General features: G+C 32.0%; 1 protein-coding gene across 4 annotated transcripts in view; it reads right to left on the minus strand.

Moving 5' to 3' along the window:
• The window catches only part of LOC110999356 (proton-coupled amino acid transporter-like protein CG1139), a 34,252-nt gene extending 12,208 nt beyond the window's left edge, over positions 1–22,044 (minus strand). The window contains exons 1-2 of one of the 4 annotated variants that reach the window (XM_022268370.2): positions 21,924–22,044; positions 378–535 (exon numbers count right to left, since the gene is read on the minus strand). In XM_022268370.2, coding sequence (XP_022124062.1) covers positions 378–466 — 89 coding nt within the window. In that variant the 5' untranslated portion in view covers positions 467–535; positions 21,924–22,044. Of the gene's footprint in view, positions 1–377; positions 536–3,281; positions 3,407–3,517; positions 3,603–4,093; positions 4,116–21,923 lie in introns of those variants that run through there. The other 3 variants (XM_045632124.1, XM_022268371.2, XM_045632123.1) reach the window with 3 other exon arrangements.
• Between the last annotated feature and the right edge of the window lie 4,484 nt (positions 22,045–26,528).

A 26,528-nucleotide genomic window follows, 5' to 3' on the forward strand; every position in this document is an offset into this window, starting at 1 on the left:
CAAATAAGGCGGCATAAATTAACATACATCTTTATTTTCAGTAAAAGGAGTGAAGAAGGAAGCCTTTAACCCTGAGGCAGTTTGATCACGGCGCGCACTAATGGATTTTTCTATTTGCGAACCTAACATTTCCTCCTAGGGTAAAAGTAAACATCGTGAAGAAACCGCCATTACTCAAATTTAACAATCGATGACATCTGTCAGATGCATTAGAGCTGCATTGCATGAGGCTGCTTCTCTACTTGTCTATGAAAAAATCTAAATGATCGCCGAAACGAAAACAAACCGCGGCCAGTCCTAAGATTAATACTATCTTTACCTTCAGTTCTTAGCAAATAAATGTATTTTATAAGACATGATAAACGAGGAACACTTACTTTGAGCTGTACGGGTCAAGAACGCTACGAACTGGCGCAATGGGTGCATCAGTTTTCCCATTTTCATGTCCAGTTGGCATTTTATCCATTTTCTTTAACTTGAATGGGTCTTGAGTATTGTATTTGAATTTAAGTCTCGCTCTGCATCGCCACGAATCCTGTAACAGGAAAATATCTTGTTTAACGATAATATAATATTATAACGTAGTTCTCTTTTTGGCGTAATGAAATTTGGTACAAATCTTGGTTTTCAGAACTTTGATTCCAGTCCTTATGTCGTTAAATTATTGAACCTAAAAGAAATGTATACAAATATGAAAACGCGATTAAAAAGAAAGGTACGCAATTTAAAATATATATTATCACTGGTATCACTTAACATCAGGTGAGCCTCCTGCCAGTTTGCCCCCTGTTCTATAATATAAAAAAAAATGACTCCGTAAAAATTTAAAATTAATAATTATATGACTAGTTTAACGCTCGTTTAGGCCTCAAACTTCTGTACCTGTTTTGTCTATGCTTAATGTAATTATTTTACTTGTGTACCTAAAATACGTAGTCGACTTTAGGGTCTAGTACCAGTTTCCTCTCTAAATCTCCCTTCACTGTAGGAGAAAAATTGCAAACGAATCCATTAGTGCACAGCCGCGATTTAAACCCGCGATCACAAGGGTGGCATATAGAAGCCAAAATTGGTCGCGGACACCCTAGCCTTTGTATTTACTGGCCCCCTCAGATTAATATTATTACATACATCCGAGACAAGATAGTGTGAAAAAGGTTTATGAACGCGACTGTCATTTGTTTACATCTCTTTTATTGATTAACATCAAAACAAACACTCGTTTGAAGTTTAAAGAGTATAATTCATATCAATTATTGATGTCGCATTGTTTGTCACTTAGTTCGGGTATTCACCTAGGTTTTTTGTTATCATTTTAGCTAATTCGATTAGATTTACCACGGACAGAACAGATATATTTGGCACGTATTTAGAATACGTCAAATTGAGGTATTATAGTATCAAACATGAAACGGAGGCGTGAATGTGCATCTTTCGTGTAGTAAAGTATATTAATAATAATAATAATAATCTTTATTTATTTTCTCACAAAAACTTACAAAACTTCATACATGACAAGTTACAACTATTATATTATTAATGTATGTAAATAAAATATTATTTATTTTATGGGAAATTGGCCAGTTTAACAATTTAATATTTTTTATTTATAATAAGTAATGCCGTTAAGGAAATATTGATGAAACTATCGTATAGTTCTCGCTTCGTACGCGTACTTTGAAACTTTGAACAGTTTTAGGAGACGGTCTTAACGCCTTTGTTGCGCAATATCGGTGTGGATTTCAAAATAGCCATAGCGCTGATCTTAACATTGAGAACACGTGTATATAAAGCCTAAAAAATATTGTAATTAGAAGTTACGGAGTAAGGGCTGTTTCTTGCAAGAAATTCTAATCTAAGATTTAATAAAATTTAAGTAAAAGAAAAATATAAATTGCGATAAGGCCGCCCGTTGCAACCCTTGTAATTTATATATATTGCGTTATTTGTGTTTCTTTCTAGCAATGAAGTGTGAATAAATAAATAAATAAATGTATTTTCGTTATAGGATAATCTCCCTTGTTCTTTGATTTTAACAAGAGACATGTCGTCAAGTCGCCAAGCCGATTATAAAATAAAGACGTGATTACATAAAATCAAGTTGCACGCGTTCTTTATCTAACGTACTTGCAAATTATATAGGAAGTCATTGAAACGTGATTAATTTGATATAAAATATATCTTTTTCGTATGGTTGAAGCTATTTACTTAGTTCAGCCATAAGTACTGTTACAAATAAAAATGCATTGCAATGAAGTAATGAAATATTAATAAAATGTATACCTACATATTTATAAGTCTCAGATGAAATTAAAAACATTTGGATTTTATACAGACATTTAATTTGTTTGGCCACGAATCTATGAATTTACGCTTTGTTTTCAAGTGAAATTTCGCCACTGTTTGGTCCAAAGGTTCTTTAAGGGAATGTTGCCATGGCGTTTAGAGGAAACCATGTTCTCTAAAACTGACCATAATTTGAAGTCTAAAAGGTTGAGGTCTGGGCTAGATCAGGGCCAGTCTTCAGCTCTTATAAGGTCCGGAATGTTGGTTTCAAGCCCGGTTGGGGTAGTTCGTGCCTTGTAACCAGATGTCTGACCACAGTATATTTTAAAAACTGTAATGCTGAGAGGTTTCTCAACATGATCCAAGACTGTGTCTTGATACACTTTGGCTGATGTTTTCAGTCCTTTTTCACAAAAATGTAGTTTTGTGACAGCTTGGTAAGATACGCCCCACGAAACCTTCACTGACGCAGGATGATGACCACGTATGCTCCTTGGGAACTGTGAGCGTACATCTATCTACTCCCTTTAATTGTAAGGATTGATTTAGAGCATATCCTGTATATCCAACATAAGCACCGAGCATCAGGTCCTAATTTACTCGTAAAATACGCGACAGAGCCCTAGCAGGAACCTTAATTTTTTGCTTCCTAATGGGGTTTCGACGAATTCTAGCTAACACCATTAACAGCCTACAAAAGTTCTAAGAACCATACGATATACGAACATATATACGACTTTATTTAATATCCCATTCCATATTGTAATTTGCTAATGAACACGAAAAGATCTGTGATACAGAAAATATGTGAAATGGCGCAAAATCAAAAGAATTTAAAAAGAAATATAACACGTGTTCAAATTAAGATATTTAAAAAGTTGAAAAATGAGAAAAGTTTTTTTATGTAACAGTATTTATATAATGCTGTTTTGTTCTAAATTTAAAAAAAAGTATCAATATCGTCCGATACATTCAAGTTAAACTGCAAGACTTACCACATAGTAAAACATTAACCCACTAATAACATAATAATTACTCCTTGCATATGAAACAGGACAAGATTTTTATTTCATAAAAATATCTTAAACTGTCAATTTAGGAACTTCTATTATTTATTACGCAAGTTTCACCACGTAAGCACTATAGGAGCATTGGTCGGGAAACAATAAAAAAAATATTGCAACATATTCTATTCTAATATATTATTTTTTAATAGTTATATTTGACTCACCGTTGGCAGTAATTAGTGATGTTTGCCTTATCATTAAAGAATCTCTTATCGACTCCTGTCACATGTTGTCTATATACAGTCTGATGTCTTGTTAAATTTTATTAAATACTGATGCGATTCAAGATGTAAGTCTGTTTAAAATGAAAACGAATTTGGTCAACTGTTTGAGATAGCCATAAAGTCCAACGACTCGATCTATTTGCTTGAAAGTTAAAAATACAGACCAACGGTTTGCTAATTATTAAATTATTAATGGTTAAAATGACGGTAAACTAGGGACACAAGATACTGAAGTCAAAGACGAAAAAGTCGCTTCACCAAACACAGAGACGGTTAAAGAGAAAGCCTCTATAATTCAGTTAAACGACAAGTAAGTATGTATTTAATTTAAAGAATATATACCGAAATTAAGTTAATTGTATTATATTTCTTGGCAATATTGTATTCTTGAACCCTCTAGCGATAACATTATCTGTTATAAATCTAATACATATAAACCTCTTGTTATTCTGATAGCAGTAATACTCATCGTAAACTGTTTATTATCACACAGCTTTATGACCTTAGAACACTTACCGAGAGAATTCTTCTGCAGATAATTGCCAGGTATAATAACACTATTTTTGGACTCAGTTCAGGCCTTTTTTACGAGACAGAAAGTAAACGCGAATGTATGTTTAAAGTTATAACCGCTGCCCATGGGCATATGCAAATTAAAATCCGCGCGGCAAATAATCTTAACAATCAGATTAGATTATTATCACTTCAGCGAGTTTCCGTCTTGTCTTTCAGGCGATTGTCTGCCCGCGACTGTCCAAACGGAGGTTCGAGTTTCCCTTGTGCTAGTCGCGGCATAACGCCATTTCATCATTAAAACAGCCTAAGCTGAGTTGTAAAGGCCCTTAAGGTCAACAGCGAGATTCCATAAAAAAAATCTCATCCAAAGCATGGCTTGGGACTAGTAGGTGTAATGCGGACCATTCAGGGTCTTGAATGCTGGCAGCTGGTTCTACAAAGAATAGAGCGCGGCAGAAAATGCCTAACTAATGTAAAAACGCATGCTATCTCATTTTTAGAAACTACAATAAAATAACACAGAATACATTACACTTAACATAATATGACGGCTGACATATATAGTTTTAATGTTAATGACATTGAAATATCTATTTCGCAGCTTGCATTCAATTGCAGATATGAATAAATCAAGTTTAATATCAATACGTAATTAAAAAAGGAAAATAGAAAATTGTTTTGTTGTTCTACTACAATATAATAATAAAATACCCGTATCTTAAAAAATGCTCACGTAGGTGTCTGTGTAATTTAAATAAGGGAGTAACAGTTAAATTCATATTCATATTCATTTATTTCGAAGAATTCAGTTTATAATGCCTTCATAGTTACCAAAGTAAATTAATATCTTCATATATGAACCACCTTTCTCTCGGGGCTTATTTTTTTATAATTTTGTAAAAATATTTTTGTAGCCTTTTAGCCGATTATTTATTTTAGTAGACGATGGTACTTTAAAACTGTATAAACCTTTAGATTAGTTAAATATGGTATTTGCGAAAAGGGTTTGTTTTGGAACTACTATTTTGTACACAGGAAATTTATGTCAAAAACAGATTATAACGGAAATTTGAAGAGAACTCTGTATTAAAACTATCGTATGTTATTTAAATAGTTTGAGACTTAGAGGCTCACTTATCTCAGGAGATACTAATTTTATACTTTCTAAATGAATCTATGAAGTAAATAAGTAAACTTTCGATTGTGTGTGTGAGAACATAGATGTAGATTTCAGTCTAAAAATAACATAGGAAGTTCGTTCTAAGTTTAGAAGTTGTTCTTAAAGCTCTCTGAAGAACTCTCGGAACAATAAGCCTCACTGATTTTGCCTTGTGTCTGCTGCGTATACGTAATACTTATATATACACTTTACGTTACTACGGAAACGATGAAATATTAAAATTGGATCTACAATATGTATATTTAAATTTAATACAGTATGGAAAGAGGAGTAAAAAGGATAGAGATAGATCATATGATGAGAGAAAATTAACAAAAAAACACTATCCAAATGTAGTGGTAGTCATGAAGTGGCAAACGATAAAGAGGAAGGAAGATATAAAAAAGGTAGTGGGTCCAATGTGAATTCGAACCGCTAGAGGACGCCAAGATTGCAGAAATGTAGTCCTCTACATTTTGTCAAAGGTCTCGAAGTACGAGGTTAAAATGAATATATAAATAACAGTTTTTCGGTAGATATTAAGTATAAATAATGACTAAATATTATATTATTCAACATGTAATTTAAACAACGTAAAAATTTAAAAACGTTTTTTATCGTAAAAAATCTTTATCAAACGTAATTTAAGTTATTTTATATACTTGTAATTAATTTTGCATATACACGAATGAAGTGAAGATTTGATAAAGTGTGTCGAGTACAATGTAACAGCGACTCCTGTGAATAAATTTTAGCTTGTTTAATTAGCCGACGTCTCATCCCAGGATGATGTGCTTATATGAGCTGGCTTAAATATGAGATTACAAGTATAATCATGATTAAAAGCCTTTATTCTCTCATCGTTAAAAACCGGGTTTTAGCACATTACATTTATTCACAAGCATATATAATAATAATAATAATAATAATAATTTATTTATTTTTCTCCCTTAAACATTAAACAATAATAATTCTTAATATAGTAACAGTATTGGGAGACTGGTTTCCAAACTAGGTAAGAACCTGTAATATGGATAACCAGGCTTCCATTCCATAGCATATACATAACAAAAAGGTAGTTTGTAAGGGATTGTGTATGTGAGTGTGTGTGATAGTGGGGAAGGGTACGCATGCGTGTGTTAGTGAGTGTTAAAGGGTGTTTGACATGACAAGAACATATTATGTGAAAATTATTATTTTATTACTTCCAGTAGAATTTCAGTTTCATCATAGCTCAAAGTACTTAAAAATTTATGAATTGTTTTCTTTACACATTTTTTTGTTTTAGCATATATGTTCAGAGTTTTGTTGAGTTTGTTATATAAGTAACAGCCAAGAAAAGAGAACGATCGTTGAGAAAAATTAGAAAAAGATGGGGTTGTACAAACGTTATATTTGCGACGTTTGTCCAATATAGCGGTATCAAAGAATAAGAGCGAATGTTGTTTCAGAATAGTGTATAAGATAAAAAGTTGACGAACTGTAAGTACAGAACAGGTTTTATAAAGTTCATCAGTAGGGAATCGGAAGGGGAGAGACAATGAGGTTTTAAGAACTGCACGTTGGGCTCGCTCAAGTTTCAGGAGAGAGGTTTTATAGGTGCCTCCCCAGACCCAGACACAGTAAATTAGCAGGGATTGGCAAAGCGACTCGTACACCATTCTAATTGTAGTAGAGTCAGCAACCCCACGCAGGCTCCTGAATACATACATTAGCTTACGCAAGCGTCCCGAAAGCAATTCAATGTGACCATTATAGCTAAGATTATGGTCTATAAGTACGCCGAGGTACATTAGTGTACTAACGTTTTGCAGCCGTGGGCAGTCGCACGAACCATTCGAGCGTTGCAGACGGGGACAGCAATGAGTCACGATTGTCCACTGATGTTGTGGATGGCACCCTCGTTTTGTAAATGCCATGTATTTTGTTTTGTCTGCATTGAGCGTTAAGACATTGTCGCTAAGCCAATCCGTCACCCTATCCAGGCCAGATTGGGCGTGAGCGTAAACCTCCCCCCAAGTCGGTGCATTAAATAATAAAGCCGTATCATCCGCAAAGGTTACAATGGTTCCATTGGTTAACTGTAGGTTGCATAGCTGATTAATATACACTAAAAACAGGGTAGGACCCAATACGCTACCCTGCGGGACACCGTATCGAACAGGAAGGTCCTCGCTCACACTATCACCAATCTTTGTGGCCTGGGTCCTATTGCTCAAATAGTCACTGAATAGTCCCAATTGGGCCCCTCTCACACCAGTATTCTCAAGTTTTTTTAATAGGATTTCGATAGAAACCGTGTCAAAAGCCTTAGCTAGATCCAGAAATATAGCTATGCACTTCATGCCCCCCTCTAGGTTCCTAATAATGTAGTCAGTAAGTGCATGAACTGCATCCCCGGTGGATCTTCCAGAGCGAAAACCGTACTGGGAAGTAGATAGAATGTTGTTCATCTCTAGAAATTTTATAAGCCTGTTATTGATTATTTTTTCCAAAACCTTAGACATTGCTGGTAAGATGGATATCGGTCTATAACTGTTGACACGGTCCCTAGCGAGGCCTCCTTTATGAACTGGTATTACTAACGCTTGTTTAAAAGCAGATGGAAAGGAACCATTGCTGAGAGCCAAATTACATATATATGTGAGAGGGGGTACAATAATTGCTTTATATGACCTTAGAATCTTAGCGCTAATCCCGTCTCGCCCTGTGGCATCGCTCTTGAGGGCTATAACAAGTTTTTCCACCTCACTCTCATCAGTTGGTAATAGTACAAGAGATTTATGGTTATTATTATCTCCAAAACTGCATTCAACAACAGAATTAGAATAATTCTTTTGTAATATATTTTCCGCCAGATTCTTGCCAACGCCCACGAAAAATTGATTTATATCATTGACCGCTTCCAAATTATTGGAGTAATTTTTTAGCAATTCATTAGGAGGTGTTAGCGATTTTTGTCTATTTGTTATTGTGTCAATTGTTTTCCAAAGTAGTTTTGGATTGTTTTTGGCTTTATTTAGTTCATTATTTTCATAGTTCCTTTTTAGTTTTCTTAACAAATTGTTGCAGAAATTCCGGTATCGTTTATATGTGGTAATTATTATCTCATTATTGTGATATTTTTTTGCCTTTTTGTGTAGGTTATCCCTGTTTCGCATGCACTTCAAAAGACCGGGAGTTATCCAGGGTTTAATTATCATTTTTCTTTTCGAGGGACTAACTTGCGTCGAGTTCGACTTGATGGCTTCAGTAACAGATGCAATCAAAAAGCTCGCAGCGAAATTTACATCAGACGAATTAAAGAGAGGACTTAAATCCATATTATAAAGGCTAAGTGCGAGGCCCTCGTAGTCTATTTTAGTTAACGGCCTACTCACGGTACCACCATGGTTTAATTTAGACTTAAGAAATAGTAAAACGGTTTTATGATCTGTCAGTGATGTTTGGGCAACAAATGTGTGTGCTTGAACCTTAGTTTTCAGAAGGACATGATCAAGGCAGTTATCTACTCGTGTCGCAAATGTGTGGGTAGGGAGCAAACCGTGATAGGCTGCTAGGTTTAAATAGTCTCTGACATCATCTTTTATTATTTCTCTATTAATTATAACATTCATATCGCCTGTCAATACAATAGTTTTGTAGCTAGTGTATCTTGTCAGTAAGTGATTTAGTGATGATATAAAATTCGATTTATTGCTATATGATGGAGAACGGTATATGCCAATGATAATTGTATTTGGGTCAATTTTAGCTACCAAGCAATTAGCATCCATGAACACCGGTTCCTCTATATGGGTAGGGATATAGTCCTTGATGTACATTACCACGCCATCGTTTTGTAGTAAGTTTGATGTGGTATGAAAAGAATTATAGCCATGCAGTGTTGGCAAGTTATTGTTGTCCCTTATCCGACATTCAGTCAGTATAATGACATCCCAACTTGTGCGTGACCTAACTAACAAAGTTTGTAAACCTGCAAAGTTTGCTGATATACCACGAATATTCTGATTTAAGACTTTAGTAAAATGATTTGGGTTATGAATTAAACTATGAACGTCCTCAATATTACATTCTACACAGTCAGAATTAGAAAAGGAGTCAATATTGGTTTGTAATTGTAATTGTGAGCAGAGGGTTGAGGAGAATTTTGATGTTTTGTCTATATCATCAAAATATCTATCCATATCTGGGTTTGGTGAGGTCCATGGGGTAGAGAGGTGTATTTAAATATGGCGTTTTCCATAAGCGAGGAACCAGTAGGGAGCAAGGTAGGATGAAGCAGGATAGGGTATGTATTAGGAATTGGCGATCAAGTAATTTTATTTTGAAGTGTTTATGCAATGGTAGGTATTGAGGCACGATTGTACAAGAGTAAGCAGTTATGTGTAGTGGTTTAAAACTATTTATAGGGAAAGTAAGATAGGAGTGTGAGTTAGTCCATAACATAAAAGAGGCAAGTTGACTAGCCAGTACATGTGAGTTATATAAACTTAAGTAACAAATATTAGAAATAATTACAATACCTGAATTCAGCACGCAAGAGAGTGAGATACAATATGGTTTAAATAAAGGTTGGAAATGAACTAATTTAACGATCAGTCAGTCCATGTTCATTAGGCTTTGAACTTGGGCCTCATTTGTTATTTGTATTATGGTAGACGTATCGTCTTTTCGCAGATATACTAGTCCTATGGCCGTCCAGCAATACTTGTAGTTCTTCACTCTTTTCAAGTCCCGAGCTAGGAAGTAAAGCCTGCTTGCCTTTTGCGTTAAAGACTCTGAGATGAAGATCGGTACATCAGGATCCTTTTTAAAACCGAGGTGTTTAGCACACAGTTTGTTGTTTGGACCAGTATTAAACTTCTTAGCGGCGTGGAGTAATTTGTCTTTTATAACTGTAGAAGTTAGTTCAACAACTACTGTTTTTGTGGAAGATTTTCTCTTTGTTTTGTATATGTCCCTTATGTCCTCTTTGTTAAATTCTGAATTTATATTTTGGGCAAGGTTTGCCATAAGTTTAATGAGGTCCTCTTTAGATTCTTTACCTTCTAGAGGTACATTTCTCATCTCAATGGTTGTCTTCTTTTGTTGTCTGGCGGTATCTTCTAGTTTTTGTTCTAAAATCAAAATTTGCTCATCGCGCTTTTTTAAATCCATTTCCAATGATTCAATTTTATTTTGAAACTCTGCATTTTGTTCTGCCAAGAAAGTAATAGACTTTTCTATATTGGAGTTACTCAGATTAAGGGCTGAAATCATTGGAAATAGCTTGTCCATTTGCTTCTGATGGTTCTCTCCCCACAAAGTAATAATATTTTTCATTTCTTCCCTAAAGTCAGAAATTTCCTCACTGTGAGTTTTTGCAAGGCGTTTACGTTTCTGTCTAGAAGTGACAAAGGTATGCTCTTCCTGTTCCTGTAAGCTAGGCTCTGACGTAGATTTTTCCAGGGAATTATTCATTGAGGTATTCATTGTGTGGTAGTGTTGTTACCTTGATCTTGTACCAAGAGCACAGAAATGGCAAGGAGATATATCTTGGATTTAGTCACCGTTCGGGGGTGTGGCCTTGGTTGACACTCCTTCCTGCAACGTGCGTATGCGCTGGGGGCGTCAACAAGTGGGCAGTGATTTAACAAAGGTAGCTACTCCTACGTCGCACTGTTATCCTAGTACTTGCTAATATTTTAATTATTAGAATTTTGAAACTTTTTCAATTAAATCAAACACGGGTTACACACGACTACTCTCAGCGAGATCCCGGAAGGAAAGAATATCCGATATAGAAATAAATACTTTCTTTGTGAAGTGTGTAAGGATGATTACTCTCGAATTCCAAAGGGGCTTATAAATTCTCTTTCATACATTAATGAGACTTCAAATGATTCCGACATTAGCAATTTTAATTAATTTGTACCTACAAGGATCTCCTTGAACACCTGATAAAACACTTTCACTTCAATTACTTTGCTAAGCATACCTACTGAGAAACTATTTGCATTTTCAATGCATTTGCACCTTAAGCTATGCTAATTTATTATAATTTATGGAACGGCCTTTACAAAAAAAAACAACTTAGAACGAGCAACAGTAGCAATTGTTTAGAGCTATACGCCAAACGGGATCTCGCTTATGCAAACCTGCTGACACGCGCTTGAATGTAATTTTTTGTAACTGTCGGAGGGACAAGGACTTTACTTATTTATTATACGATTAAATACCAACAAAATTCTATGCTGTATATGGGAATTTAACTTATTTTTTCTTACTAATTTGATTAAACTAATTTGTGTGCGAGACGTTCCTAGTATGCGGGTGCCTGCTTGTTGCACCACGCTATATTCCAAAAACTGTTACGCCATGGCTGTAAGAATATTTAATCACCTTCCTAGAAGTTATAGATCGCTGCCATGTTTTGTCAAGTCAATGTTGAAGGGGAAGGTGATTGGGTTTTTAAAGGCAAAGGTGCTTTTATAGCGTGGGCGAGTATCTAGATCATAAGTTTAACACCAATTCTAATTAACTTAACTTTCCTATTATTACGACATTATGTTAATGCTTCTATTATGTGACATAATAAAATTAATGACATTTGTATGCCGATTTATATTTGGCTGATTGTGCGGATTTTTATAATAATTGTACCACTATCTTAGCAAATGAACGATTTCATTTCATGTGGAGTCATCGATGTATTATCTATACTATAAAAACAAAACACGAAATGAACGAAATTTGAATTTTGCCTTTACGTCCGATAATCAAACTCAGCTGCAGGTATTAGATCGAACGACTCCTCTGAACTCTCTCCTTGGTAAATACGTTAGAAGATCTCTACGCAACGCCAAGGAATCAATCCGCACGGAAAGTGACTGGTCGTTGACGATTCGAATCGGTCTTCGTTGAATACGGTCAAGTGTAAGGAACTGGGGTGAAAATTTATTGATACCTAACAGCGGCAAATAATATAAAATAGGTAATATATTTAACTATTCTAAGCGGGAACGCTGCCAGTATCTTCGGAACCTTACATAAAGGGACTCCTTTTATTAAAATATTTTAGTTATCACATTTTAAGGTAAGTTATTATATTAGAATTATTTATGAAGTATATTGATTTAGCTGTAGGTTTACGAAATAAATAAATATGTATTACGACATTATGTTAATGTTGTTATATACATATCATGTTCAGTAAAAAATAAAAGATTGAATAAAATCCCTGGTCACTTATGGATAATTTTTTTTTGGCACGTTACAAATCGAAAACTGACGTCAAGTTATGTAATTCTTAAAACGGATATTCGCTTTTATCATTTAACCTTGGTGCTATCTAAGTTTTTCACTTCTTTTCTAATAAAAAAAGAAACGTTTTTCACTATGCTAAACTAGATAAAATTTTACTTTAAATTAATAATTTAAATATATATATATATATATGTAATATAAAATAATTTTCTTCCTGTATTTGGTATTATCAGAGCTAACTCTGAGGATGAGGTTTGCTGCCACAGATTAGGTTGCGACAGCAGCGATATTGAGAGAACTACATTGAAACCTGCATACAAAAACCTCAGGATCTAAATGTAAGACAAAAGTCGTATGTATGTCTTACATTTCGTTCGTTTTTTTTATGTCAAACTCGCAAAACAGAAACACATCGTTACTATGGTAACATACTGTTTGTATTATCTTAATTCTACGTTAAGTAATGCACCTCGATTCATAACAAGGAACTAAGATAAGTACTGCAATAATTGGAATGTAAGTGAAACCGTTATTTTTAAAATTGAATACTTATACAAATTGTAAAAGTTAATTTTAGAATTTAAATAGCGTTTTTAAATACATTACTAAATTAATTATAGGTAAACACGAACGTCACATAATATAGGTACAATGTTGTGTTCACTTTGCAACTGATAAGCAAATTTCAATAGCTATTAGAGCCGTAGGATTATTGAAAGTGATATGAACATAGTAAGTAAATATTGTTTCTAATAAATGATATTATCAATTATTCATAATCCTTTATATGAAACGTGCTATATCTGCCATGTTCCAATTTCGAATTATATTCTGTGGGCCTGCTGGTTTTTCCGCCATTTATAGCATATTTGACAAAAAATGGCGGGCTTTGACGCTTTTCTATGCGAGACTGTTAAATTACTGAAATTCTTCTATGACAAGGTGTTATGGTAAGAATATTAAATGAAAATGTTTCATAGTCATTAGTATTTTTATTAAAACTTATAACATATGGCGCTATTTTGTTAATATTGTTCGTGACGGTTTCTTGATTTAAAAGAGTTATGGCATATACGTAAGGTGGTATGGTCGATAAACTTTACTGATTGCAAGGTATATAATATAATAATAAAATAGAATTTTGTATGAAAATGCCTACAAATAACGTGGACATGCGTATAATGAAAAACAATACTTCGCTCGACGTCTGGTTTGGTAAAAAAAAATGAGTTGTCACTGTCACTGTCAAAATTATATGAACTTATTTATATAATTTTGACAAGGCTGTGACGATCAGTGAGATTAATTTTTCATTAATAATATAAGTTTTCAATATAGTATTAAAGTAAACGATCGAAGAGTATTGCATAAATCTATTTTGTAACAATACCAATTAAGAATTTGTGATCAACCGATCCAAGAGCAAGGAAGATATGACTTCCATATCGCATATATAAAAAATATATTTTAATCAATAAAGTTTAAAATATATGTTTTTGATTGTCAACATTTATTTGGTTTCTTGTGATTGTTATGAGTTAACAGTCCCTCTGTTATACTTAAATAAGACTTTGGTATGCAAATTTTTGCTGGCAGTGGTGAAATATAAGTAATAAATATTTTTTGGGTTCACGTAGACCACTTATGATTTCAATTTTCATAGCAATAAATCTCTTGAACATAAACCAATCTCACGTTTAGTTTCTCTGTGAATCGATTTATATGATTGACAGTTTGGGATTGGAAAAATAAATACGAATGTATCATACATTAATAAAAGGATCTATTATAGATAACTATAGAATATAATTATTTAGTAATGTAACAAATTCACATAGAAATGCACTTCTTCTCTCTTCTTCTTCTTAATGATGAAACAATTATTTTTGGAGTATCAAGTTGTAAGTTTGTAATGTCGTGCCAACTCTTAATAAAACACATACTTACCTTGGTGGTGAAAGTGATCAACAGAGCAATAAGCCAAATGTTAAGTGCAAATATCGTTCATACTTTACGCAATTATATGCGTATGCTGGTAATTCTAAATTAACTAGAACATCTAACTTCCCTTGGAAAATCTAATTAAGACAATATTTTAGTTGTTTTCTATTTCAAACATAAAGCCTATATTATCTTTACATAGAAGTAAAAGTTTCATTAATAAAACAATTCTTTTCATATCTCACTTATTCTCAGAAATAATTAGAGTTCTAAGGGCCTTGTTAAATACAGACAATGGAAAATAATTAAGGGTAACTAAAAGAAGGAGGTTGAAGCAATAACGATATTTTCTTTCCTGTTTCGGCTAGGTTTATATGCACAGTTATTAGCCAATAAACGTGTTCTTTTATTAATAAAGAAACCTTCTTCCTCAACAACGTAGCTAATTAATATCGGATAATATATAAGGAATTTAATTAAATGTATAACATTTCATTAAATTTTACAGTTCTCGCAGCCTCAGAGTCAAAGTATCCTTTAGGTATGTGTCAAATACCAATAATATCCTGAAAGACTTCTGGCCTATCCTGGCCGTTTGTTTAAAAAAAATCAGTGGTGCTACAACCTCTTTAGGTCTTGCCCTCAGATTTCTGAATCTGTTTCATGATCAGTTTTAAATCTAATAGGCAAGTAGATGATCAGCCTTCAGTGTCTGACACACCCCGTCGACTTTTTGGGTCTAAGACATGTCGGTTTCCTCACGATGTTTTCCTTCACCGTTCTGGCAAATGTTAAATGCGCACATAGAAAGAAACTCCATTGGTGCACAAGCGGGATCGAACCTACGACCTCAGGTATGAGAATCGCACGCTGAAGCCACTAGGCCAACACTGCCGTTTGTTTAGCGTATACACAGATTGCTTAGTGAAAAACATGTTGGAGAAACTCGTTTTACTCCTTAAAATGAGAAACTAAATAATTTTATTGTTTATTGCTGTTTGATGGTCAAAATAAGAATTGTCGTAGTGACTCAGCGACCTCAGGAAGTGGAACAAGGCAACAGTATTATCTGTATTCAAGACAGGTTTTATTTAAATTTCGCTGTATGTATTTATCAGATTGTAAAAGGTTATTTAATTTTTCAATTTGATGCAGAATTTTGCTTTATTATATTTTCTTGCTTTAGTTTATTGACTTATTCAAGTCCGGTTTTATTTAATTTACGTTATGTTTTGAACTTTAGGTAAAAGTGCGGTGCGTTGGAATCATTACTAAATATAACGGTTTTCTAGTGATCTTAGATTAGTCTAGACAAATCCAAGTATATAAAACAACATGTATACAAAACGCAAAATATGTTGCTAAACACAAACTCAAAAAGGGTTAGGATACCAATTTAAGTAAAAAGGCCTTATGAAGAGTAAAATAAATAACTTTTTAAATTTGTTTTAATTTTCTCTTTATTAATTTTAAATTATATTGATAATTAGAATTACTAATAAACATTAAATAAATTAGATACATATTGTTTAATATTTAGATTTCTATTCCGGAAAAGCGTCTTTATTAAAATGTTTATTTAATTATTGGTTTTATTTATTCACCCGTCGTTGCTGACGAAATACAGTACAATTGAAATAATTAAATAAAAAGGAGGGAAACTAGCGGCCTCATCGAGCGATCTTTTCCAGGCAACCAATCATATTGTTCCATATGTTGATAGTAAAAAGGTAGGATCAGTAAAGAAATCATATTAAGGCTAAACTAAAGTCACCGGGGCAACCCCAATGCCATTTTCGCTTTTGGCAATCAAACCCAAAAACCGATGACGTGTCAGACACAAATGCCAATCACTTACTCTCCATACAAGAATTAATCGAAAAAAAACTTAGGCCAGGACCCACATACCTTTGTAGCACCATTTTGACTGTTTATTATTAAATTATAAAAATATATGTTATAAACCAATTTATATAACCTTTGTATGAACAGAAAATATTTTTTGATAAACAATATAACTCGTCTGGCCATTCTCCGTTACAAGTGGAAAATAATTTTTTTTCAACTTTTATATAATTTTGAATTTGGAACACATAAATTATTTAAAAACCTCTTTCGATTTGGCGCCATGTCACATATATTTTCGTCTTTATTATCAAATTACAATGAGGAATGGTGTGTTAAAGATAATAAGATTGTAGTGATCGCCTTGCAGAAACTGGGTATGGAGGCGTTGGTCATATTCTAGACACTTCATAAGCTTAGTATCAGCCGTATCGTATATCCAAGGTACTAGCGACAGATACAAGAAGACTCCGTCAGAAAAATAGAACTACAAAAATTGTCAAACTGCTGTTAAACCGAAAATTATAGGGTCTAATTCTGGACTAGAAAATAATATAATATACAATACATCGAGTATTGGAAAGAATTTGTAAACGAAATATTTATTGTAACATGGTTACATACATATTGTAATGGTTGCAGCTCCTTACAAACATTGAATAAAAAAAATTTGGCGATTAAAAAGAGTGGCGGAGAGTTTATTGCCAGTTCTTCTCTTCCGTTCTACGCCCTTGATTTGAGAACTAGCAGTAAATGTAAAATTAGAATCATTTAATTTAATGTATATTTCTTTTTTTTGACGTTCATAAGTGTACATTATGTGACCTATATGAATAAATGATATTTGTTTGTTTGTTAGAACAGACGCATTGTCTATACATTTCTATTAGACCTGGCCTATCTAAATAAGCAATGTATAAGTGTGAGTTTCAATTTATTTATTATTCCAATGATTGTATCTTTCAAGGTATTAGAACGGAAAGTTAAATATATAATAAACCATACCATAATATATCACAACAGCCTTGCGTTGAAATGGCATTATCCGAAGTAGAGAACTTAGATTGTTATGACTTCAATGAATATAGAGTAACAACTGAGCAGGTTTTGGTGTTATATGGTTGACGATCTCGATATTTAATGATAGGTTCTAAACACAAATAAATTAAAAAAACTACCTCATTAAGAGATTTGTTAAGTGAAAGATTAATTAATATATAAAATGCGAATAACATTTTTTTTTTCTAAAGTTCATATAAATCAAAATCTTTTCATGTTTCGGACTAAGAATTTAGATCTGATTACTTTATAGATTAAGTTTTCTATAGGAAAGAAAGTTTCTTAAAGTTTGATGTATCGATTTTGGATCACTGTACGAACATGTGTTTATTTCGTACATAAGAAAAGGGTTTGACAGCTCGACATCAAGTGTTGGCGATTGTTTAACTAACTTATACCAACGTCACTGACCACGATTAAATCAATTTAATTGAATACTGCATCACAGCTGAGCTCTCTCTTTGTCTGCTCGATTTGAGAAAAATAATAAATGGTACTTTGGTAAAAGTGCTTTGGTAAAAGTCAGCTTTTATAAAAGATAGATAAAACATTCCGAAAATGCACATTTAAATGTAAAGTGTAGTAAGTAAACAGAAAGTAGTAAGAAGTTTCTTAACTGCTTTTTTTTTAATTATTATGTGTGTTTTTGTATAAGGTGTTAAAGGATAAATAAATAAGAAACCAACATAATTTTCGTTTCAGTATTTTGACCTGAATTGATTGAAACAGTTTGAAAAATTGAGTCGATAATTTCTCAGAAAGTAAAAAGAAAATTACTTTACAGGCTTTGTTTTAAAATATTGATTTCCGTTTTTAGATACAAATCTATTTATGTATTATCCGATATTTAGTTTCAGTTACTTCTAACGAGCCTAATCAACAACGCAATGCTAATTTACTAGTATATTTCTTACTATGTTATGACGAACTAAAGCATGTGAGATTTCATACAGAATATACAGCTTTCACAAATTAAATATTAAAAACAACCGGAAAACAAAAAGTTATTAAAAACACAAAGAAAAAGATCCATACAAAGGAAGTAGACTTGGCTATTAAAGCCAAGAGTGTTGAGTAAGATAACGCAAGAACAATGTAATATATTTCCTCACAATTTTGGTTTGTTGAATTGTTCGTGTCGGTAATTGCGCCTTTCATTTCTTAATGTATATTCTTATATAATAAAGGCGAAGTGATCGTGTGATTTAGGCTTATGCATTAACAAAAATATTTAAAAATTTATGTTTAAGAGAAGTTTTCAATTGTTTATTGGAATAATATATATTCTTATAGGCAAATAAGTTATCAGAATTTATGGCCCATGTTACCTCACCGTGTTTTCCTTTTTTAAAGTATAAATAAATGTTAGAAGACCTTAGAGATTCAGGGTCGCTCGCTCAGTAGGGCAAATGGTAATTTTAATTATCTGTAGCTGACTATATACCTTATATGAATCGATTCCGTAAAGAGATTTTTTTTAAAGTTCAAGTTCAGTTACAGGAAAATTTCGACTATTTGTTTCTTATGCAAGTTTTATCCTTAAGTTTTGGTCATTCAAAAAAAGAGCATACTAATTCTTAAAAGGCCGGCAACGCACTCGCGAAGCCTCTGGCATTGAGAGTGTCCATGGGCGGCGGTATAACTTAATATCAGGTGAGCCTCCTGCCCGTTGCCTGCTATAAAAAAAGAAAAGTTACTTACTAATTCCATTTCGTTAATTTTCAAATACACTTATTTGTTGTTTTTGCGGACATCGGTTAGAGGGCATTTAAATCTGCTTAATTCTTACATAAATTTTAATTAACGCACTTCGGGTTCGTTGTAATTGTTATATTTCTACAAATAACTTGTTCTTGGTATTTATATGATAAATGCTTCATAGATTCTCATTATGTAGGCAAATTTATGCGTGCATTTAAATTCGTTAAATCAAAATCATTTACAATTTTAAATGTATTTATTTATTTATCTTATTCAATGATACTTTTTGAGCGCTACTAAATACTTATACTATACATAAATTTAATAGGTTGTTTTATCGCTACTGTATTTAAACTAAAGCCATATTTACAAACATTAACTGAATTCATACTCTAAAAGAAGAAACTTTTAGTTTAATATAAAATTCTACACTTAGTTTAATGTCATACACATAATAAGTAAAATAGATCCATAGTTAATCTTATTTGCCAATATAACATCATCTTTTCTCGTTTTTAACAGAAAAGTTAATCATAAAAAAAATACAAGCTAATCCAGAGATTTTTTTTTATAAGTATCAGATTTTTATATATTGCATTGCGTAGGTAAGTAAATGTAAAGCTAAAGTACTAATTCGGTTTGACCTACACTTTGACCGACCCTTAAGATTAATTAATTTAACTCGTTAAAATAGGAGCTTTAGCTCTTTTAAATTGATTCAATCTACTTTCGTGAATTGTCAAACAATTTTTTGCCTGTCGAGTTTCTGAAATGACTCCAGTTTGTAATGCTTTGTGTACTTAGAATCTGATACTTTAATCATATTATTTATAACGACTAGGAGATTTCAAAAAGGGTCGTCGATTTTTCGGTTTTGGCTTACGATATTTTTTTTTCACATTACGTTCAAGTATTGGGTACTAAGTGTGCGTGTAAAAAACACTATAAAGCAAAAAAAGATACCTTCTCGTATTATTAAAAACTGTTCAACTGAAAACAAATGACAAATGTTCTTTTTACTAACGATTGATTTAAAGAAAGATAAAGGTAAAATCACGAAAAAACTTATTTCTCTTTTTTTCTATGCTGACCTAAATATCTTAGTTTTGGACGGCTCCTATTACCATTCTAATAAACATTATTATTTTCGGTGCTCACGATAAGATATTAAAGGTTGATATATAAGATATTACAGGACAATGTACGAGAGACCAAACAATTTAAAAAGTCAAATTCCTTTGTGGAATCGCATTGAATACACAACTCGAAAAATACCTTTTTTGACGTCTCATTATTGTTAAGTTAATACAATTACGGTAATTGCTATAAACGGAAAAACACCTTCTGTGGTGCAAAATTGAATAAAGAATTTACTTCCAAAGATAAATATGATATATAATGTATTTAAGGATGTCCACATCGAAGATCTCTTAAGCCTATGAATGATAAATATAAAGTACCTACGTTGGGTCACTTACGTTTAATTATAGATATTAAATTAGTGTTTGTGTCTTTTATATATTATACCAGGTAACCCTGCAAACGTCGTTTTGCCATGAATATTATTTGTAGGAAACATTTTTTAGTTCAATAATAATAACTATCGACTATAATAAGAAATATGTGTTTATCGTAGAGGGTTGAAGTTGTTGTTTTTTTTATCTAAAATTAAAAAAAATAGGGGTAGATTACCTTTAACATTTAGGGGGATGAAAAATAGATGTTGTCCGATTCTCAGACCTACTCAATATGCACACAAAATTTTATGAGAATCGGGAAAGCCGTTTCGGAGGAGTTTAACCACAAACACCGCGACACGAGAATTTTATATATAAGATATATACAGGAAAGGAAAGAAATATTGTGATTGCTCAAATAGCAGAACGGATCGTGTTACTACTCTGTGATTGAACTCGACGTTTTATTAACCAATCATAATTAAACGAAACGCACTATCATATTTCCATCTTCTTTCCTAACAGCATTTCTTAATACCTTTAAACTGTTGGTTCACTAAACTATGCGGTTATATCGCTAACACGTATTTTTTTATTATATACTTAAAATAAGGCTTTGCTTTACAAATTCTGACGCTGTCAGAAACTTATGTTAAAAAAGGGTAAATACAATTGAATCCAATGTAAGTGGTAATAATGTTTTAAATGCATGTCATACAGAATTGCATGTTTATATCTAGAATGAGGCTAAAATAACTTTGTGAAACCGGTCGGTTTTAAGACTTGACACTCAAGACCAACAAGTCTGAACTGCATTCATTAAGTATCAATTAAATAATAATTAAAGTTCAATATGTAGTGGAAATAATAAAATAATGTAGCAAGGGAAAGCAGACCCAGCAATAGATTGCTCTGTGAATATTTTTGTTATTAGCCATATGTTATTTTGCACCAACAAAGTAGTAATACATACTCTTGTATATATACGTGATTTAGTCACGATACAAGACAGAATTTTAAAACTGTTATAAATAACATTCTAACAATATCCTATTGTCTAAGCATTATTTTAAAACAGAAAAGTATGTGCCATACACATTACACTGACAACAAAAGAATTGTTTAGATGCGGATCATAATTTTTATTAAGTCCTATCAAAACTGGGTGTTTTTTCCCTAGCGTACCCATCGTAAAGCATATTCCAGAAGACAAGTAAGACTACAGAAGTAGTAGTTGTAGACAGTAAGCTAAGCCGGAAGTGCGTTAGTTCCCGTATAGTGATAAAAAATACGAGAAAAAGAAAAACAATATTCTATGACCTCCCAATTATTGTGTTTCAAAACTCTTAAAAACACAGTAATTTTGCTAAAAATGTTGTAAAAGTGAAAGTGAAAATTTATATTTAAATATATTACTTACAAAACATAAGATCACTATTTAACTTTTGTGCATATTCACAGTAGTATTTTTATTTTTCAACGCGTGCGCACTGTTCACGGCTTCAGAAAACATTGGGTGAAGAAAACATTCATTGTTGACAATCACCCTGAGAAGACCAGTATATAATGGTCTCTCGAAATAAGATCACGCTCTTAATCGATCAATAATTTAGATCAGTGTACGCGTGTGTGTTCTACGTATAATAGTGTGGTCTATTATGATTTTGGTATTATACCATAATTAATTGCGGGTGATCATTGCTGCTCCGTCGCGTCGATGCAGATATTTTTTATCTCTTTTAAGTCTCATTATAACGAATAACTATTGTTTATCTGGGAAACGAATGCAGGATATACGAGTTTATATGTCAATGACTAAGCCATGGAAGCGAAATACACTGCAAATAATTTGTTATGAACGTCAGAAAAAAAAGTTAAATGAATTCTAATTTTACTTTTGCTATACATTAAACATAATGATATCAAAATTTAAAATACTTCACGTTATCAAAAAGGAATTTAACAAATTCAACTCATAATAAATTAAAATCAGATAAAATTAAGGTTAAATACTAATGTACATTATTCTGTATCATTCCAGTATTTTTACAATTGATTACGATTGTAAAGTATATTAGTAAAAAGAATGTTCTGTATCATTTTTTATCAGGATTCTTTTATTTATTCTAAACATTATCCCAATCCATTGGTGCGTAAAAGCACTCATTACCCCATCCCGACAAAAGAGGCCCGTAGGAGGCACATGTACTAACTGATTCGAATAATCTATCACCATCGCTAACGACAAATTAAAGGCTGAAAAGAAAAGTCAAAATCAGATTTGGGTAAAAAACCGCCTTCACCGTGGATAGACCCTGATGGATTTCTGTGTGCGTTGTGTGTGAACCTTTACTTCTCACGCTCACTACGTGAGTGAGATGCCGTTTGTCCCGCGAAGCGTAAAAAACTTAGGCATTTTATTATTATATTTAGTCCATTTAGACCTCATAAAATGCCACTTTTATAGATAAATAAAATAAAAAGATCATTATAGTTGCCACTTACAAAAGGTATTCCGTGTGGAGAAGAACTCCACACTTACTCTTTTAAAATAGAAATTACAATATTTGTATACATTAGGTAAATATGTGTAGACAATGTATGTGTAAGGCGATTTCAAAAACGTGACTTTTTATCGCTTGCTTGTCCGCGATATGGAAAAGTCCGTGATATTTAAATTTAGAACTTTGCCACATTACATATGAATAAATTTTGTTTTGATTTGATTCTTAAAACACCTTTATTCAATAAAATTCATTGCTTCTCCAAAAAATCTTTGTCTGCGAAAGAAAGTTATGAAAATCGTTCAATATACTTCAGTAATATTGGTATATCACTTTGCAGAGATTTATCTTTAATAAAATTAAGTTTAGACAATATTCGATGATTTGTAATATAACGCTTGAAATATTTAAACTTTGATACGACAAAATAAGGTTTAATATTAATAAATTTTTCATTTATGTTATACATAGTACATTCCTTGATCAATAGTTACAAAATTTTGCAAATATTCTACAAATATACATAAACTGTTTAGTTTATATATTTGTGTACACCCACATTCATCAATAGGTAGCCTGTGACTTCAGGATAAAGTCGAAACTTAAAGTATTTTAATATTCCATACATACCCTTAAAATTACTTAATACGTTATCCTTCATCGTCAAGTAACTGTAGTGTGTTGATATTTTTCATCTGTACTGTATTTTTTTTAACACTGGTTGATACATGACACGACTACATACTTTACTTAAATCAGAGGACCTTGGTTGTAGCTCCTTTGGTACACTTAAATTTGTTTAGATGAAAATTAAAAAAAAAACTTTGAACAAGAACAAATCTCATGTTGCCATTAAATTAAATTTAAATTGTTAACAATGCCTTTATTATGACTTAAGACAATTGCTAAATTCTCTTTGACAATCAGCTGAGGAAATCAACTAATTGAAAGTCGTCATTTTATAAGTAATTAAAATAATTATCTGCTATTTCGAATGGAGAACAATGTTTAAGTGATATTAATTAAACATTTGGAACGTACATCTGAGTAGAGATAATTTGTTTTGTTCATAATAAAATTACTTATATTATGTTTTAGTTTTAAGATTATAATAATTATAATTATGTTTAAACTTTTATTTTAAACTTATACTATGTTACAGTTTAAAAATATAACTGTTTATTTTATTGCTTTAGGATAAAACTGGGATATTTGAGTTCCATAATAAGCTATATATAGCTATATATAGCTAATAAATAACTACGAATTTTTATTTCCTTTTTAAGTAAGAATACAGGAATTAAGAATTTTTTCTATGAACAAAATAAATTATCTCAGCCTAGATTTACGTTTAATATTTTTTTTTAATTACTATCACTTAAACATTGTTCTTGAATCGAAATAGCAATAATTTTTATTATTTATAAAATGACGACTTTCAATCGGTTGATTTCCCCCGCGAGAAGAATTGGCAAGAAACACTCCGCTACCCTTTTAAATTGATATTTGTTTACAAGGAAATTGGCATTAGAACCATTTCACCATGCTCAATTTTATATATTGAAACAATGAGACAATAATAAAACAACAAACGCTTAGCATAAGATGACATAGTAAAATAGGAGCACACACTTACATATATATATTATAGCAAAGACAATGTGTCTTTAATAAAATACGTTTATTTTTTGGAACACAAGATCATCAAGGTATCACTTATTACACGTCATTAAATTCGACGATTATAAATAACATAAATAAAAATAGGTTATTTTCCAGTAGATAAATTTCTAATTATGTAACAAAAAGTCAGTGATTATAGTGTGATCAAATGGTAAAATGGTTGAAATGTCAGGATAGAGACCTTGTTTATTTTTTTTGCGGGCTTCGTTTCTGTTGTAATTGAAATAACAAGCGTAAGACCATTGTTACATATATATACACTTACTATATAGTTACATAGATTCCTCTTGAATTATTTTGCCGTATATATGTTATGCAAAAGGTCAAATAGCCGGCGATGGCTAAATCTCCGGTATAATAAATAAGGCACATATTTTCATGGGTGAATTTAATCTTTATAGGCTTTCTTTACCATCACCTTTTTAAATAAGGCAGTTTTAAATTCATAATTAAATAAAAATATAGATTTAAAAGCGGTTACCATTTGCGAGAACAATGTAATTTTGTTTTAATGTTGCGGTGGCCTTTCTGTGATTTTCACCAGCCTTCATTCACATGAGTGTTCCCGCCGCGTGGTAAATGCCTGACAATATTGTCAAACACTTTCTTGAAAAAAAATTACCCCACTACTTATGTAGACGTGGAATAAGGAAAGACATGAAATAAAGCTTTATATCCGTTACAAGGCTGGACTATAAATATATTTTATAAATGGCGTATTCTTGCTCTCTCGCGAATTTCGTAAACGTTTTCGACATACATAAGTATGAATCTTAACTGCATAAACATATTTTGTATCATATTTTATCGTTTTTAAATGTATGTATACATTGATATTAAAAACATTATAGTTTTAATAGATAATTTAATAGAATTTACTATTAAGATACTTACTACTTTATCAAAGACAAAGTTTCAAATTAACAGATTATGCAGATTTCCTTTTAACCTTTTTATTGATAAGATACCAATTAATTTTATAACCATTAAATTTATAAGATACCTATTTTAGAAAATAATTGAAGAATTTATTGTGACAATAAAACTTTAGTAGCGGCTTTGCAGGGTTTAGACTAGAGAGATTTAGATTTAAAGGTTTTATTCTTAATTATATCACAAAGGCTAATGGTAGAATTCATTTTAAGAAGGAATGAACGATACAGACACATTATGTAAGGTACGATTAAGGATAAAATTCACAGTAGCGTACCGAACGTATTACGTTCGGTAATCCGAAGACTTTGTCTTAAGTATGCCATAAAGTCCTATGCAGTAAGTTGAATACTTTTCATACTCAAACTCAAAATATCTTTATTCATATAGGTTAACAAGTACACTTATGAACGTCAAAGAAAACAAATTAAAATTAATAAATTAAAGCAAGTAAATTTACATTTACTACTAGTTCGCAAGTCAAGGGCGAATAGCGGACAAGAAACTTTCCGCCACTCTTTTGAATCGCCAAGTCATACAAATTGTTTAAACAAATCAATCCCAAGGATTAGAATCATTTAAGTATTCGTTAAATTTATAAAAAGCTTTATTGATTAATTTACTTTCAACGAGGGCTTTGAATTTGTATATTTTATTATTACAGAATATATAAATTCTAGAATTATAATATTATGGAATTCTTGAATTATTTTTAATGTAATTTAAATATGTATAAATGCAATTTGAATATCTTAAATGTTCCTCACATAATATTTGTATAGGCTAAAAAACTGAAACTGAAAATCGGAAGACAAGAAAACACGGAAACAGAATATTTTTTTAAGGCTCGCAAGACCGTTGCCGGCCGCTTAAGAACTAGTATGCTTTTATTTTGAAGGACCCTA

The sequence above is a fragment of the Pieris rapae genome, chromosome 18, assembly GCF_905147795.1.
Source record: "Pieris rapae chromosome 18, ilPieRapa1.1, whole genome shotgun sequence".
NCBI classification, from domain to species: Eukaryota; Metazoa; Arthropoda; class Insecta; order Lepidoptera; family Pieridae; genus Pieris; species Pieris rapae.